Source organism: Oncorhynchus masou, chromosome 10 (genome assembly GCF_036934945.1).
Source record: "Oncorhynchus masou masou isolate Uvic2021 chromosome 10, UVic_Omas_1.1, whole genome shotgun sequence".
Lineage (NCBI taxonomy): Eukaryota > Metazoa > Chordata > Actinopteri > Salmoniformes > Salmonidae > Oncorhynchus > Oncorhynchus masou.
In genome coordinates, this window is record NC_088221.1 from 6,049,166 (window position 1) to 6,064,769 (window position 15,604).

The following is a 15,604-nucleotide window of genomic DNA, read 5'->3' on the forward strand; positions in this document are numbered from 1 at the left end:
TGTTAGCTTGCTATGTAACATGATTAAAAAATAAACAAATAATTAGCGACTCGGGATTAGTTTAAAAGTTTTGTCAAATAAAATAAAATGAGTGTGAATCCCAATAGAAAGAAAAAAAGGCATCTCTGGAAATATGGGTATTTTCTTCAAAACCATTTAGGCTAGAGGCGAGTTGTTCTCAAGAATTTTATATAATTTGACAAACCATGTGGCGGGAAGTGTCGCGGGCCGTTTTAAACTAATCCCGGGTTTCTACTTATTAGTTTGATAAACAACTTTGTTCAGTCATGTTACCTAGCTTGCTAACCTGGTAACTTGACAGTAGGTCTAGGCAAATTTGATTGCCACAGGAATATAGGAAAAGGGTCTTGCAGCATGCCTGACTCGAAACATTGCCCCATTTTCACTCTCTGGCACTCAGAGGCTGCATGACAATGAACTTGCACAGTCTACTCAGATTGGCCTGTACTCTTGGTTATAAAAGGTGATTAAATTATACAATGTACAAACATTACTCGCTGTGCGCGGTAATCCAATGTAACAAATGTAGAAATCTAACCACAGAAGATGCATCTGGATCTACATTTCCCGCTGGCTGATACAGCTGCCACACCTCATACGCGCATGAAAATGAATAGGATATTATTGGACCTGCGCATACAAGAGACTGTCTTTTTAAACATTTTATAGCAGACACTAGATCAGTAGGGCTGAAAAATGTGGTAGTATCATTTGGAACAGTACTACCGCATTGGTATCATAAGTATCATGACGTTTTGGTACTGTGATGGTACCATGGTACTTTTATACCGTGCAACACTAATAGAAATGTGTTATTTGTTCACTCGTGTTCCCTTAATCCAATATTAGGTTTTGGTTGACGATCTGATAACATTCAGTGTGAAAGATAAACAAATATAAAGAAAATCAAATACTGTATGACAGACTGTGGGATGACCCCTTACCCCTGAAGTGTGACCAGGAGTTCCAGGTGGTCCAGCAGGTCCGGGGGGGCCAGGAATATTGATGGCTGTGATGAAGAAAAAAATAAATGACGATATGATATATACACTGGGTGTACAAAACATTAGGAACAACTTCCTAATATCGAGTTGCACCCCCGTTTTGCTCTCAGAACAACATACAAGGTGTTGAAAGCGTTTCACAGGGATGCCGGCCCATGTTGACTCCAATGCTCCCTACAGTTGTGTCAAGTTGGCTGGATGTCCTTTGGGTGGTGGACCATTCTTGATACACACGGGAAACTGTTGAGTGTGAAAAACCCAGCAGCGTCGCTGTTCTTGACGTAAATCGGTGCACCTGGCACCTACTACCATACACTGTTCAAAGGCAGTTAAATACTTTGTCTCGTCCATTCACCCTCTGAATGGCAAACATACACAATCCATGTCTCAATTGCATCAAGGCTTAAAAATCCTTCTTTAACCTGTCTCCTCCCCTCTTCATCTACACTGACTGAAGTGGATTTAACAGGTGACATACTTAAGGGATCATAGCTTTCACCTGGTCAGTCTATGTCATGGAAAGAGCAGGTGATCCTAATGTTTTGTATAATCGGTGCAGTTGCTTGTACCTCACTCCAAACCACCACCAATGTAAAATTTATCCTGGGAGTATATGCTATTGAAGACTATTGTGACATTGTGTTTGTCACTGGTTAGGAAACTCACAGTGGTTAGGTCTATAGGCCCCTGGTAGTGAGGGGGACCCTGGGGGCCCGGGAGGACCTGGTGGGCCTGAAATTCCTGGACGACCATCGTAGCCGATCCCTGGGGAGCCTGGTGGGCCCTGGGGACCAGGGAGGCCCATGATTGAATCTCCCTTTGGACCCTGTGATAAAAAAAAGGAAAATAACATTTAACTTTACTTGTGCCACATTCACCATAAGGCCCTCTATTTTCATTTTTGTTAGCAAGACATGACAGATATTGTAAGGTGTCTTAATGACTGATATCAGGTTGTGACAAGTTCATTTTATGTCCTCTCAATTTCGTACCATAAGTCCTGGGTTTCCAGGGGGTCCTGGTGGGCCTTGTTGTCCTCTAAAACGGGGGTCATAATAGCCACCACTTGGCTCTCCCTTCTCCCCCTTCACGCCAGAATCCCCACGCTCTCCTTTCAGGTCATTCTGCAAAGACAAACATCTATTAAATGTTCTGTCCTGTCAAACGTAGCCATCTTCTTAAGGATGATAGGATTATGTAGGTATAGGATAAAAGCATTTCACTTCTTGTTAGGTTTTAGGTTAATTGAAGATGTGTGCAGAATCTGGACTGGCAGTAGAGAGCTCTTCACACCAAATCAGAGTGGTGAGAGAAATAGAAAGGCAAAATACAAAGAGATGAGTGAAATCCAGATACATTTTTATTGGAGAACTCTAAGGCTAGATTAAAAATTCAACAGCGATGTAGTGGAGGTTAAATGTTTGTAAACGCTGTTTATGCACCTCTTTATTCTGTGAATATCTTTTAACCACCTGTTCCGGCAAATTAGTGCTTTTTGCATGAATGTTTACGCCATCTCAACCAGTGTTCCAAATTGTACAAACCTACTATTTTAGCTACTAAATCCCTGTATGTAATGCACACTGTAGTACTATTAATGATAATACTGTACCTTGAATGTGAATATATCTAAGTTAGAGGCCACACCTGGAAATAAAAATGTTAAAAATCACGAAAAGCATATAGGTTGAATTGTAGCCTTAAGATAAAACCAAGTGGTTGTTGTTATCCCCTGTTCTGTATTGAGACATAAGTCTTACCTGGCGTTCCTGGGAGACCTTGAGCTCCGCGATCACCTTTCTCCCCCTTTGTCGCTACAAAAAACAGAGAACATGTGAAGAATATACACAGTTTAGAAAATAAATATGGATACATTTCTATTAGAAATAAATATAAATTTGTATCACTGTATTGTAATGGTTGTTTGCACTACCCATGCCCAATGGCAGTCAAATGTAACTTTTTATGGGCTAATGGAATGGTTTTAAAACAGAATGGATTTCGAAGTCTAAATTAAACCTTGACAGCACTATGTGATGTTCCAGTTTTTTTTTATCAGTAAATTCCCCAAATCTAGGTGCTTTTTATGAAAGCATTAGCCTAATTTCTTGACGGTAGATTGATCACAAATCCCTTTTTCTTCAATAGCTGAATACAATTGAAGGTTGATGGGGAAATGTTTGTCTCTTTAAAGAATAAAAATTGTCTCTTCATTTTCAACTCTTCAATTGGATGACTGCTGGGTATGCTCATGTGCCAAATTTAATCCTCTATCTTCAAGATGTTGTTTTTACGTCAAACATAATACAAATCATTGTCAGCATACCTGGATAATTCCTTGAGGCGTCATATCCCTGCAACAAATGGGTAATTAAACATTAAAGTATTCTCCAGTATTTTGCACACAAACATGATATCTTATTTCTTATTCCTATGTGAAGATGGCATTAGACTTTTTTTGTGGCCAATGGCATCGATGGTAGAGTCGGAAGTTTACATACACCTTAGCCAAATACATTTAAACTCAGTTTTTCAAAATTCCTGACATTTAATCCAAGTAAAAGTTCCCTGTTTTAGGTCAGTTGGGATCACCACTTTATTTTAAGAATGTGAAATGTCAGAATCATAGGAGAGCGAATGATTTATTTCAGCTTTTCTTTCTTTCATCACATTCCCAGTGGGTCAGAAGTTTACATACACTCCATTAGTATTTTGTAGCATTGCCTTTAAATTATTTAACTTGGGTCAAACTTTTCGGGTAGCCTTCCACAAGCTTCCCACAATAAGTTGGGTGAATTTTGGCCCATTCATCCTGACAGAGCTGGTGTAACTGAGTCAGATGTGTAGGCCTCCTTGCTCGCACACGCTTTTTCAGTTCTGCCCACAAATGTTCTATAAGATTGAGGTCAGGGCTTTGTGATAGCCACTCCAATACCTTGCCTTTGTTGTCCTTAAGCCATTTTGCCACAACTTTGGAAGTATGCTTGAGGTCATTGTCCATTGGAAGACCCATTTGCGACCAAGCTTTAACTTCCTGACTGATGTCTTGTGATGTTGCTTCAATATATCCACATCATTTTTTTCCTCATGATGGCATCAATTTTGTGAAGTGCACCAGTCCCTCCTGCAGCAAAGCATCCCCACAACATGACATGTTGGGATGGTGGGGATGGTGTTCCTCCAATTGACTCAAAAGATGTCAATTAGCCTATCAGAAGCTTCTAAAGCCATGACATCATTTTATGGAATTTTCTTAGCTGTTTAAAGGCATAGTCATCTTAGTGTATGTAAACTTGATACAGGGAATTATAAGTGAAATAATCTGTCTGTAAACAAATGTCAGAAAAATTACTTGAGTCATGCACAAAGTAGATGTCCAAACAGACTTGCCAAAACTATAGTTTGTTAACAAGAAATGTGTGGCCTCCCGGGTGGCGCAATGGTTAAGGGCGCTGTACTGCAGCGCCAGTTGTGTCAACAGAGACTCTGTCGTAACCAGCAGCGACCAGGAGGTACGTGGGGCGACGCACAATTGGCCTAGCGTCGTCCGGGTTAGGGAGGGTTTGGCCGGTAGGGATATCCTTGTCTCATCGCGCACCAGCGACTCCTGTGACGGGCCAGGCGCAGTGCACGCTGACCAAGGTTGGCAGGTGCACGGTGTTTCCTCCGACACATTGGTGCAGCTGGCATCCGGTTTGGATGCGCGCTGTGTATCGGAAGGATGCATGACTTTCAACCTTCGTCTCTCCCGAGCCCGTACGGGAGTTGTAGCGATAAAAAAAAAAAGTATTTCACCTTTATTTAACCAGGTAGGCTAGTTCTCATTTGCAACTGCGACCTGGCCAAGATAAAGCATTGCAGTGTGAACAGACAACATGGAGTAAACAATTAACAAGTCAATAACACAGTAGAAAAAAGAGAGTCTATATACATTGTGTGCAAAAGGCATGAGGAGGTAGGCGAATAATTACAATTTTGCAGATTAACACTGGAGTGATAAATGATCAGATGGTCATGTACAGGTAGAGATACTGGTGTGCAAAAGAGCAGAAAAGTAAATAAATAAAAACAGTATGGGGATGAGGTAGGTAAAAATGGTTGGGCTATTTACCGATAGACTATGTACAGCTGCAGCGATCGGTTAGCTGCTCAGAGAGCAGATGTTTGAAATTGGTGAGGGAGATAAAAGTCTCCAACTTCAGCGATTTTTGCAATTCGTTCCAGTCACAGGAAGCAGAGAACTGGAACGAAAGGCAGCCAAATGAGGTGTTGGCTTTAGGGATGATCAGTGAGATACACCTGCTGGAGCGAGTGCTACGGGTGGGTGTTGCCATCGTGACCAGTGAACTGAGATAAGGCGGAGCTTTACCTAGCATGGACTTGTAGATGACCTGGAGCCAGTGGGTCTGGCGACGAATATGTAGCGAGGGCCAGCCGACTAGAGCATACAGGTCGCAGTGGTGGATGGTATAAGGTGCTTTAACAACAAATCAGATGGCACTGTGATAAACTGAATCCAGTTTGCTGAGTAGAGTGTTGGAAGCTATTTTGTAGATGACATCGCCGAAATCGAGGATCGTTAGGATAGTCAGTTTTACTAGGGTAAGTTTGGCGGCGTGAGTGAAGGAGACTTTGTTGCGGAATAGAAAGCCGACTCTAGATTTGATTTTAGATTGGAGATGTTTGATATGAGTCTGGAAGGAGAGTTTACAGTCTAGCCAGACACCTAGGTACTTATAGATGTCCACATATTCAAGGTCGGAACCATCCAGGGTGGTGATGCTAGTCAGGAGTGCGGGTGCAGGCAGTGAATGGTTGAAAAGCATGCATTTGGTTTTACTAGCGTTTCAGAGCAGTTGGAAGCCACGGAAGGAGTGTTGTATGGCATTGAAGCTCGTTTGGAGGTTAGATAGCACAGTGTCCAAGGACGGGCCGGAAGTATATAGAATGGTGTCGTCTGCATAGAGGTGGATCAGGGAATGGCCCGCAGTAAGAGCAACATCATTGATATATACAGAGAAAAGAGTCGGCCCGAGAATTGAACCCTGTGGCACCCCCATAGAGACTGAGGACCGGACAGCATGCCCTCCGATTTGACACACTGAACTCTATCTGCAAAGTAGTTGGTGAGACAAGATAGTAGCTACTAACAATTGGATACCACAAAATTGGGAAGAAAAAGGGGTAAAAATAAAAACTAAATAAAAAAAACAAGACATTTGCGGAGTGGTTGAAAAATGAGTCTTAATGACTAATCTAAGTGTATGTAAAGTTCCGACTTCAACTGTATATGATCTTTAGGGTTGTGTTCATTAGGGCATGCACTGGAAAATTAAAGTGATTGTTGCTTATTAGACAAGTCAAAGTTGTCAGTCTTCCATTTGGTGCTGAATGAACAAAACCCTGGTTTTGGGAATAAGGATTCTGATAAACTCACGTTGAAGCGGTCCACAGGCACGGGTGGTCCTGGGGGTCCGGGTGGGCCTGGGACACCCTGAAAAGAGATCACATTAGTCAGTGCACTTCCATTGGATTGTAAACCGGCCCAGTGCAATGTTATATGCACATGTCACACTTACTGGGTAGCCAAATCCGGCACCTGTGGATGGCTCTCCTTTTTCACCCTTGTATCCGTTTACACCAGGGCGACCCTGTAGGAAACAGACATGGACAGTTAGACACTACACAGGCCTTACAAAAGGAGCATTCACTAGAAATAATAATAATAATAATAGAGATAATACTAGTAGTAGTAGTAGTAGTAGTAGTAGCATTCCGTACTTACTTTCCATAATAACACTCAAACTGGCAATAGATGTTATGTACATTTTGACTTATTCCACACCTGCTCAACGAAAGGAAAAATCTGTATCTCTTAAATTGATGTCACACGAAGGAATATGGATGTAATTTATGTTGCTTGCAACAAAGTTGCATCCAGGTAGCTCTATGTCTCCCTTCCAAAATTGCCTGCATTGCAAGAGACAGAAATCAATCCTATTTCGTGCAACTGACTGTATTCAATATCCAATCAGTTAGCAGAAAAGAGTTTACATGATTCGTTGATATCGTTCCAATCGGAAATCCGTCCTAGTTTCCATGTCAACACAGCTGTCAGTGCTGCACCAATAGCGACCAAAAAATACATGCCAAATGGAAAATGTATGAACCAGGGGTGTCAAACATAGGGCCCGCGGGTGGTTTGAATAAAAAAAATAGACAGTACCAGTCAAGAGTTTGGACACACCTACTCACTCAAGAGTTTTTCTTGAATTTTACTATTTTCTACATTGTAGAATAATAGCGAAGACATCAAAACTATGAAATAACACATACAGAACCATGTAGTAACCAAAAAAAGTGTTAAACAAATCATAATATATTTTAGATTTTACATTCTTCAAAGTAGCCACCCTTTGCCTTGATGACATCTTTGCACACCCTTGGCATTCTCTCAACCAGCTTCATGAGGTAGTCACCTGGAATGCATTTCAATTAACAGGTGTGCCTTGTTAAAAGTTAATTTGTGGAATTTATTTCCTTCTTAATGCATTTGAGCCAATCAGTTGTGACAAGGTAGGGGTTGTATACAGAAGACAGCCCTTCTTAACTTGTACTGTATATATACAGTGGGGCAAAAAAGTATTCAGTCAGCCACCAATTGTGCAAGTTCTCCCACTTAAAAAGACGAGAAAGGCCTGTAATTTTCATCATAGGTACACTTCAACTATGACAGACAAAAAAAAAAAAAAATAAAATCACATTGTAGGATTTTTTATGAATTTATTTGCAAATGATATATACAGAGACTATGTATGTATGTATGTATATATACACATATTTGTGTTTTTTAAATAAAAACAATTGTGGGGGGTGGACTTAATCTACTTCTAAATTACTAAAACCAAATCGAAACTGTGTTGAAATGATAATGGACCAACATTAGTACAGTGTTTTGATTGTATCCAGCTCACTAATAATCACCGAAATGAAAGCTTGACAGTCAGGGAGCATAGAAAATTAGATAAAGGTTTTTTATCCATCATTTTGGGCGGCGAGGAAATCCGAGAGACCAAATGCGGCCGCGGGGGAAAAATGAGTTTGACACCCCTGATATAAACAACTCTAGACACCCTGGCTAGTCATGGTTTATGTACAGTAGATAGTCTGGAAGTCAATAAAGGTAATTTTACAAGTGAAACCAGATGTTTCTCTGTCCAGTTTTAACTGGAAATGTCTAACATGAACTGCATTAGCTTGGTCGTCACTAGCGTGGTTAGCTTGCTAGCTTGAGATGATGTCACAAGCAATTTGCAACTGCAACAGTAATTACATCCATATTGCTTTGTGTGACACTACTACTGTCACGCTACTGAGACCCTACTGTAATTGTAAAGTTAGAAATTTAGCTCCAGTACTTACAGGTCTTCCCGGCATTCCAAATTCACCCTTTATCCCAGAAGGTCCATACTGCCCCTGCACAAACGACACATCAATCATATGTGACAAAAACACATTCACTAGACACATTTTTATCCATTCGACAGGGGTGGATTTTTGTTTTGTTTTGTGTTATTTTAAATTGTGATTTTCAAATCATTTTCAAGGTACATGATGTCACCGAGTAATAATTAAGCTCCACATATTATTCTAAATTCCTGAATTGCATGCAAAATCTGTTTTTTTTTCAACTACAAAAATATGCTTCTTTGCAGGACAAGGATTGTCCTGACTTTCAATGCCTGAATTGCTTCACCTTGCTTTTCTGGTTGGCTGGCAAGTTTCACCATCCAATTATTTCAGATCTACAGGAGTTTCACCATGGCACGGTCCATGGCAATACATTGGCGCATGACAATTATTAGAATATGGCAAATATGTAAGGGATTCTCAATGAAGGGTTATGTGTTCTATGGAAAATAACAAATTACATGGAAGGTGTGTGAAACTAACCTTCCACGGAACTGCATTATTTTCCAGAGAATGCATAGAGCCCCTTTTCTACCATGGCTATAATTTAACACATTTGTTCAACTGTGTTTAACATCCACTGAAGTAGCTAGCAAGTTTACTAGATAGCTACAGTAGTTTCCTTGGTAACCAAACAGACAGACTTGCTAATTTAGCTAACCAAACCATCAGTCCTAGCTTGCTATTATGGTAATTGAATTCAACAATGCCAATAATGTTTTTATATTTAACTTTTGCTTTCAAAAGCAACTCAAAGATGAACAGATGAATGTGCATACTGGGGTGCAAAGGAACAAAAATATATATATATATAACAATATGGAGATGAGGTAGTTGGGTGGGCTATTTAGAGATGTGCCATGTACAGGTGCAATGATCTGTTAGCTGCTTTGACCGCTGATGCTTAAAGTTAGTGTGGGAGATATGACACTCCACCTTCAGTGATTTTTGCAGTTCGTTCCAGTAATTGTCAGCAGAGAACTGGAAGGAAAGGTAGTCAAATGAGGAATTCGCTTTGGGGTTGATCAGTGAAATATACCTGCTGGGGTGCGTGCTATGGGTGGTGCTGCTATGGTGACCAGTAAGCTGAGATAAGGTGGGGCTTGACTTATACATGATCTGGAGCCAGTGGGTTTGACTACGAATATGAAGCGAGGTCCAGCCTACGAGAGCATACAGGTCACAGTGGTGGGTAGTGTATGGGGCTTTGGTGATAAAAACAGATGACGTCGCCGAAGTCAAGGATCAGTAGGATAGTCAGTTTTACTAGGGTATGTTTGGCAGCATGAAGAAGGAAGTACGCTTTGTTGTAAAATAGGAAGCAGATTCTAGATTTAATTTTGGATTGGAGATGCTTAATGTGAGTCTGGAATGAGAGTTTACAGTCTAACCAGACACCTAGGTATTTGTAGTTGTCCACATATTCTATGTCAGAACCGTTCAGATTCAGAGTAGTGATGCTAGACGGGCGGGCAGGTGTGGGCAGCAATCGGTTGAAGAGCATGCATTTAGTTTTACTTGCATTTAAGAGCAGTTGGAGGCCACGGAAGGAGTGTTGTATGGCATTGAAGCTCATCTGGAGGTTAGTTAACACAGTGTCCATAGAAGGACCAGAAGTATACAAAATGGTGTCGTCTGCATAGAGGTGGATCAGAGAATCACCAGCAGCAGGAGTGACATTGATGTATACAGAAAAAAATAGTCAGCCTGAGAATTGAACCCTGTGGCACCCCCATAGAAACTGCCAGAGGTCCGGACAACAGGTACCCCAGATTTGACACACTGAACTCTGTCTGAGCAGTAGTTGGTGAACCAGGCAAGGAAGTCATTTGTGAAACCAAGGCTGTTGAGTCTGCTGATAAGAATGCGGTGATTGACAGAGTCGAAAGCCTTGGCCAGGTCGATGGATACGGCTGCATAGTATTGTCTTATATCGGTGGCGGGTATGATATTGTTTAGGACGCGGTGTATTTAGAGGGCTGGTTGGTCAGGGTGATATCTATGAGGTTGCCCGTGTTTACAGATTTGGGGTTGTACCTGAAAGGTTCCATGATAATTTGTGTGAGATTGAGGGCATCAAGCTTAGATTGTAGGATGGCCGGGGTGTTAAGCATATCCCAGTTTAGGTCACCTAACAGCACGAGCTCTGAAGATAGATAGGGCGCAATCAATTCACATATGGTGTCCAGGGCACAGCTGGGGGCAGAAGCTGGTCGACAGCAAGCGGCAACAGTGAGAGACTTGTTTCTGGAAAGGTGGATTTTTAAAAGTAGAAGCTCAAATTGTTTGGACACAGACCTGGATAGTAAGACAGAACTCAGCAGGCTATCTCTGCAGTAGATTGCAACTCCGCCCCCTTTGGCAGTTCTAACTTGTTGGAACATTTTATAGTTAGGGATGGAAATTTCAGGGGTTTTGGTGGTCTTCCTAAGCCTGGATTCAGACACGGCTAGGACATCAGGGTTGGCGGAGTGTGCTAAAGCAATGAAAAAAAAACACTTCTGGGAGGAGGCTTCTGATGTTAACATGCATGAAACCAAGGCTTGTACGGTTATAGAAGTCAACAAATGAGAGCGCCTGGGGAATAGGAGTGGAATTGGGGGCTACAGGGCCTGAGTTCACCTCTACATCACCAGAGGAGGAGGAGGATAAGGGTACGGCTAAAGGCTATAAGAACTGGTCGTCTAGTGCGTTGGGGACAGAGAATAAAAGGAGCAGATTTCTGGGCGTGACAGAATAGATTCAAGGCATATTCAAGGCATAAAGCAATCACAGGTGTTGATCAGGAGACCTAAGACAACAACGGGTAAATGGCAATGAATGGGCAAAGCAGGTCAGTTAGGTACATACAGGACCTGAGTTCAAGGCTGGGGCTGACAGGTAAACCAAATGAGGTACCGTGTTATTGAAACAGTCCAGGGGGCATCAGCTGTGTACCTGAGTGATCATAGGGTCAAAAGAGCAGCAATAGGAGAGTCAGGGTGCTGTTCGGTAGTCACTACTACGATGGGCGAGCAGGGTACACAGCATTCAGAAAAGCTAGCGTGCCGGGGCCAGTAGATGGTCCTGCGGCGATATCGTAACAGAATAGCCTGTTGAGACCATATTGGGCGTTCACGTCGGCAGTCCAGTCGTGATGGATTGGCGGGGCTCCATTTCGACAATAAAGGGTCCAGGCCAATTGGCAAAGGAGGTATTGTAGTCCTAGAATTAGCTGGTATATTTATTTTATTTTACCTTTATTTAACCAGGCAAGTCAGTTAAGAACAAATTCTTATTTTCAATGATGGCCTAGGAACAGTGGGCTACCTGCCTGTTCAGGGGCAGAAGGACAGATTTGTACCTTGTCAGCTCGGGGATTTGAACTTGCAACCTTTCCTTTACTCGTCCAACACTCTAACCACTAGGCTACCCTGCCGCCCCTGCCTAGTGTGAGGCTAGCTCAAGGCTAGCTGGTGTTGGCTTCGGGACAGAGGCTTTAGCTACCAGTAGCAGCTAGCTAGTAATGATCCGGTGTAATGATCCAGAGCGGCAGAAATCCAGTGATATGGTAGAGAGAAGCAGTCCGATATGTTCTGGGTTGATATCGCGCTGTGCAGACTGGCAGGTGATTGTCCGAGCTAAGGCTGGCTGATTCTGAAGGGAAAAAAGAAGACGACCGCTAGCCGTGGTTAACAAAGACTAGTATCTAGTTACCTGGCGAGCTCCTGATGGAAGTTCCAGTTATAAGGAATAAAAATATGGCTATAAGAATGAACTATAGCCACTGAATTCTACCATGCTGATACTGTGCATTATAGGGAAATAACGCACACTCTAGAATGCCCTTCAAGCCAATCAGAAATTACTATTCAACAATGCCATGGTAAAATTAAGCAATAAAGCACCGCCAATATACTACGGCTAAGGGCTGTTTTTAAGCACAACACAACATGGAGTGCCTGGATACAGCCCTTAGCTGTGGCATACTGGCCATATCCCACAAACCCGAGGTGCCTTATTGCTATTATAAACTGGTTATCAACGTAATTAGAGCAGTAAAAATAAATGTTTTGTCATACCGTGGTATATGGTCTGAAATACCACGGCTGTCAGCCAATCAGCATTCAGGGCTCGAACCACCATGTTTATAATGTCTGATATACCACAGACTTCAACCATTCAGCATCCAGGAGCCAAACTACCCTGTTTATAAAATTTAATTATTGCAATTTATACATGCTGGCTTTTGCAGGCTATACCTGAGACATGAAAATAATAATGCGAGGGCATACAGCCTGTTGGCAATTTATTAATGTGCAATTTGCCGCTATTTGCCGTTTTAGGTGGGACATCATTACGTCCAGCTGTTTTTAATCGACACAAGATAGTTCAATTGAAATGCACCCTAGCAGGAAATTGCTGAATCCATTTTCTATGCAAACATTTTAAATTGACAATAACATCACTAGACAAGTTAATGGAAACATAGCTATTGATCTACATGGCAGCTCAGTTTATTTAAGGTAGACTCAGCAATATGTGTTTACCACGAGGAACAGGGCTACTTCCAACACAAACTAAGACCGCATGAAGCGAGTGGTTGCACATGTCAGCATTTGCTATCATATGCAGCTATACCCTTGCAGAAGAGAGACGTGAACTGTCGTGCACATGAAAAGATGCTTAACAGGATCTGTGCTGGTGCTGACAAGTGCAGACTCTTGCCTCACACTCTCTCTTGACAATATCTCTTGCCCTACTGTCGCTCAATGAGGCCGTGCTCCCATCCATTCAGGACATCTACACAAAATGGTGCCTGAAGAATTCCCGCAGCATCATCAAGGACCCCACACATCCCAGTCACTAACTGTTCACTCCCTTACAGTTTGGCAGACAGTATAGGAGCATCTGGTCTCAGACCAACAGGCTCAGAGACCGTTTCTAGCCACAAGCCATCAGACTGCTGAACACTTGAAATGGACTGACCAACTGCACTGACTCTCTGCACCTTAGCACACCCCACCCAAACACACACATCCACACTCATACTACACACAAATCACAACTGCTGCTACTAGACTTTTCTATTCTACCAAGCCATTTACTTTTTATTCTTATGTGTATCCTGGTCATACGACTAATACAACTTGAAACTCGTGACCACGTCATATCGCTGAGTCAGTTTAATTTAAGGCAGCTTCAAATAGTAAGAAGGTAATGTAAAGTAATGAGCCTAAAAGTACTTACAGGAGGCCCGACGGGTCCGGCAGGTCCTCTGTCTCCCTACAGAAGATGAAGTTGGTGTTTAATGAGGCCAACAGACAGATAAGATAGAGGCAAACAGAGGTCAATAGTGAGACACTCACCTTCTCACCCGACAATTCTCGCAGGTACAAAGGACTCCCATCAGGCCCAATGATTAAGCCAGGCTCGCCCTTCTCGCCCTGAGAAGAGACACATATAAAGACAATCTTTTAATTTGTTAACCCCCACAGAAGAAACACTTGCTGGGAATAGGCCTTACATAGTGGTGCACTGTAGCACTAATGATAGGGCTATGTTGCTGTGCAGTCACATCACTGACCTTGACTCCATAACCGGGCTGGCCTGGGTCTCCCTTGTCACCCTTTGATCCAATAGGACCCTTTTAGAAAATACAATAAAGTTGAAAATTAGCTGTTTATCACACATCAAACTAGCACACATTTTTTCTTTCTTTAGTCCTTCAGGTCAAATATCCACCACACTATGACATCCACATGTGTTAGAACACAACGTTAGAAGAACTGTAGGATAACTGTAGCAAGACAAAGTTAAGTGACCTGTAGGATAACATTAGGAAAATCAATGCTTACAGGGAATCCAGCTTGGCCAGGAAGACCAGTTTCACCCTACAGAAAAGAAAAGGAGAGACAACATAAAATCTGTTAAAATGATTTATCCTGGTTAATAAGTAAGGCCACACTGTCACACCCTGACCATAGTTTGCTTTGTATGTTTCTATGTTTTGTTTGGTCAGGGTGTGATCTGAGTGGGCATTCTATGTTACATGTCTAGTTTGTCTATTTCTATGTTTGGCCTGATATGGTTCTCAATCAGAGGCAGGTGTTAGTCATTGTCTCTGATTGGGAACCATATTTAGGTAGCTTGTATGGTGTTGGGTTTTGTGGGTGATTGTTCCTGTCTCTGTGTTTGCACCAGATAGGGCTGTTTTGGGTTTTCGCGTTTCTTGTTTTGTTAGTTTGTTCATGTGTAGAGTCTTTATTAAAAAAACATGAATAGTAACCATGCTGCATTTTGGTCCTCCTCTTCTTCAACCGTTACACACACATCGTTCCAAATATTTTGTAGGGATGTATACCCATTAAGTCAAATCGAAACTTAGTGGTATTGTAAAGGATTCCACTATCTCCCCCTACAACATAGTTTTCCAATCAACTCAAATGTCTAAGGACATGAATCATTACCATGATTTCATCGCATTATATGCTCTCAATAGGTTTTGCAACAAAACAACATTTGTTTCCTATGAGAACATTAATAAAATATCTTGATGAATTAATAATGTTAGTTATGAAAATGACACAGGCCATTGGGAAAACAACTTCAAATGGTATTTCTTAAAAGTGGGTTGTGTAAATGTAGCTTTCGCCTAATAAACGGTACCAGTCAAGAGTTGGTCACACCTAGTCATTCCAGGTTTTTTCTTTAGTTTTACGTTCTTCTGCATTGTAGAAAAATAGTGAAGACATCAAAACTATGAAATAACACATTTGGAATCATGTAGTAAGCTAAAAAAGTGTTAAACAAATCAAAATATATTTTTTATTCTTCAAAGTAGCCATCCTTTGCCTTGATGACATCTTTGCATACTCTTGGCATTCTCTCAGTCAGCTTCATGAGGTAGTCACCTGGAATGCATTTCAAAGTTAATTTGTGGAATTTCTTTCCTTATTAATGGATTTGAGCCAATCAGTTGTGCTGTGACAAGGTAGGGGTGGTATACAGAAGATAGCCCTATTTGGTAAAAGACCAAGTCCATATTATGGAAAGAAAAGCTCAAATAAGCAAAGAGAACAAAAGAGCATCATTACTTTAAGCCATGAAGGTCAGTCAATGCGGAAAAG

The 15,604-nt window shown here is 41.7% G+C and overlaps 1 protein-coding gene across 3 annotated transcripts in view; it reads right to left on the reverse strand.

Moving 5' to 3' along the window:
* The window catches only part of LOC135547079 (collagen alpha-1(XVIII) chain-like), a 182,611-nt gene that overhangs the window by 8,203 nt on the left and 158,804 nt on the right, over nucleotides 1-15,604 (reverse strand). For all 3 annotated transcript variants that reach the window (XM_064975733.1, XM_064975732.1, XM_064975730.1), the window contains 13 exons: nucleotides 14,333-14,368; nucleotides 14,062-14,121; nucleotides 13,844-13,921; nucleotides 13,725-13,760; nucleotides 8,448-8,501; nucleotides 6,605-6,676; nucleotides 6,463-6,519; nucleotides 3,352-3,379; nucleotides 2,786-2,839; nucleotides 2,638-2,672; nucleotides 2,018-2,149; nucleotides 1,692-1,851; nucleotides 966-1,030 (listed from right to left, as the gene is read on the reverse strand). In XM_064975733.1, the coding sequence (XP_064831805.1) occupies nucleotides 966-1,030; nucleotides 1,692-1,851; nucleotides 2,018-2,149; nucleotides 2,638-2,672; nucleotides 2,786-2,839; nucleotides 3,352-3,379; nucleotides 6,463-6,519; nucleotides 6,605-6,676; nucleotides 8,448-8,501; nucleotides 13,725-13,760; nucleotides 13,844-13,921; nucleotides 14,062-14,121; nucleotides 14,333-14,368 (867 nt within the window). The remainder of the gene's footprint in view (nucleotides 1-965; nucleotides 1,031-1,691; nucleotides 1,852-2,017; nucleotides 2,150-2,637; nucleotides 2,673-2,785; nucleotides 2,840-3,351; nucleotides 3,380-6,462; nucleotides 6,520-6,604; nucleotides 6,677-8,447; nucleotides 8,502-13,724; nucleotides 13,761-13,843; nucleotides 13,922-14,061; nucleotides 14,122-14,332; nucleotides 14,369-15,604) is intronic.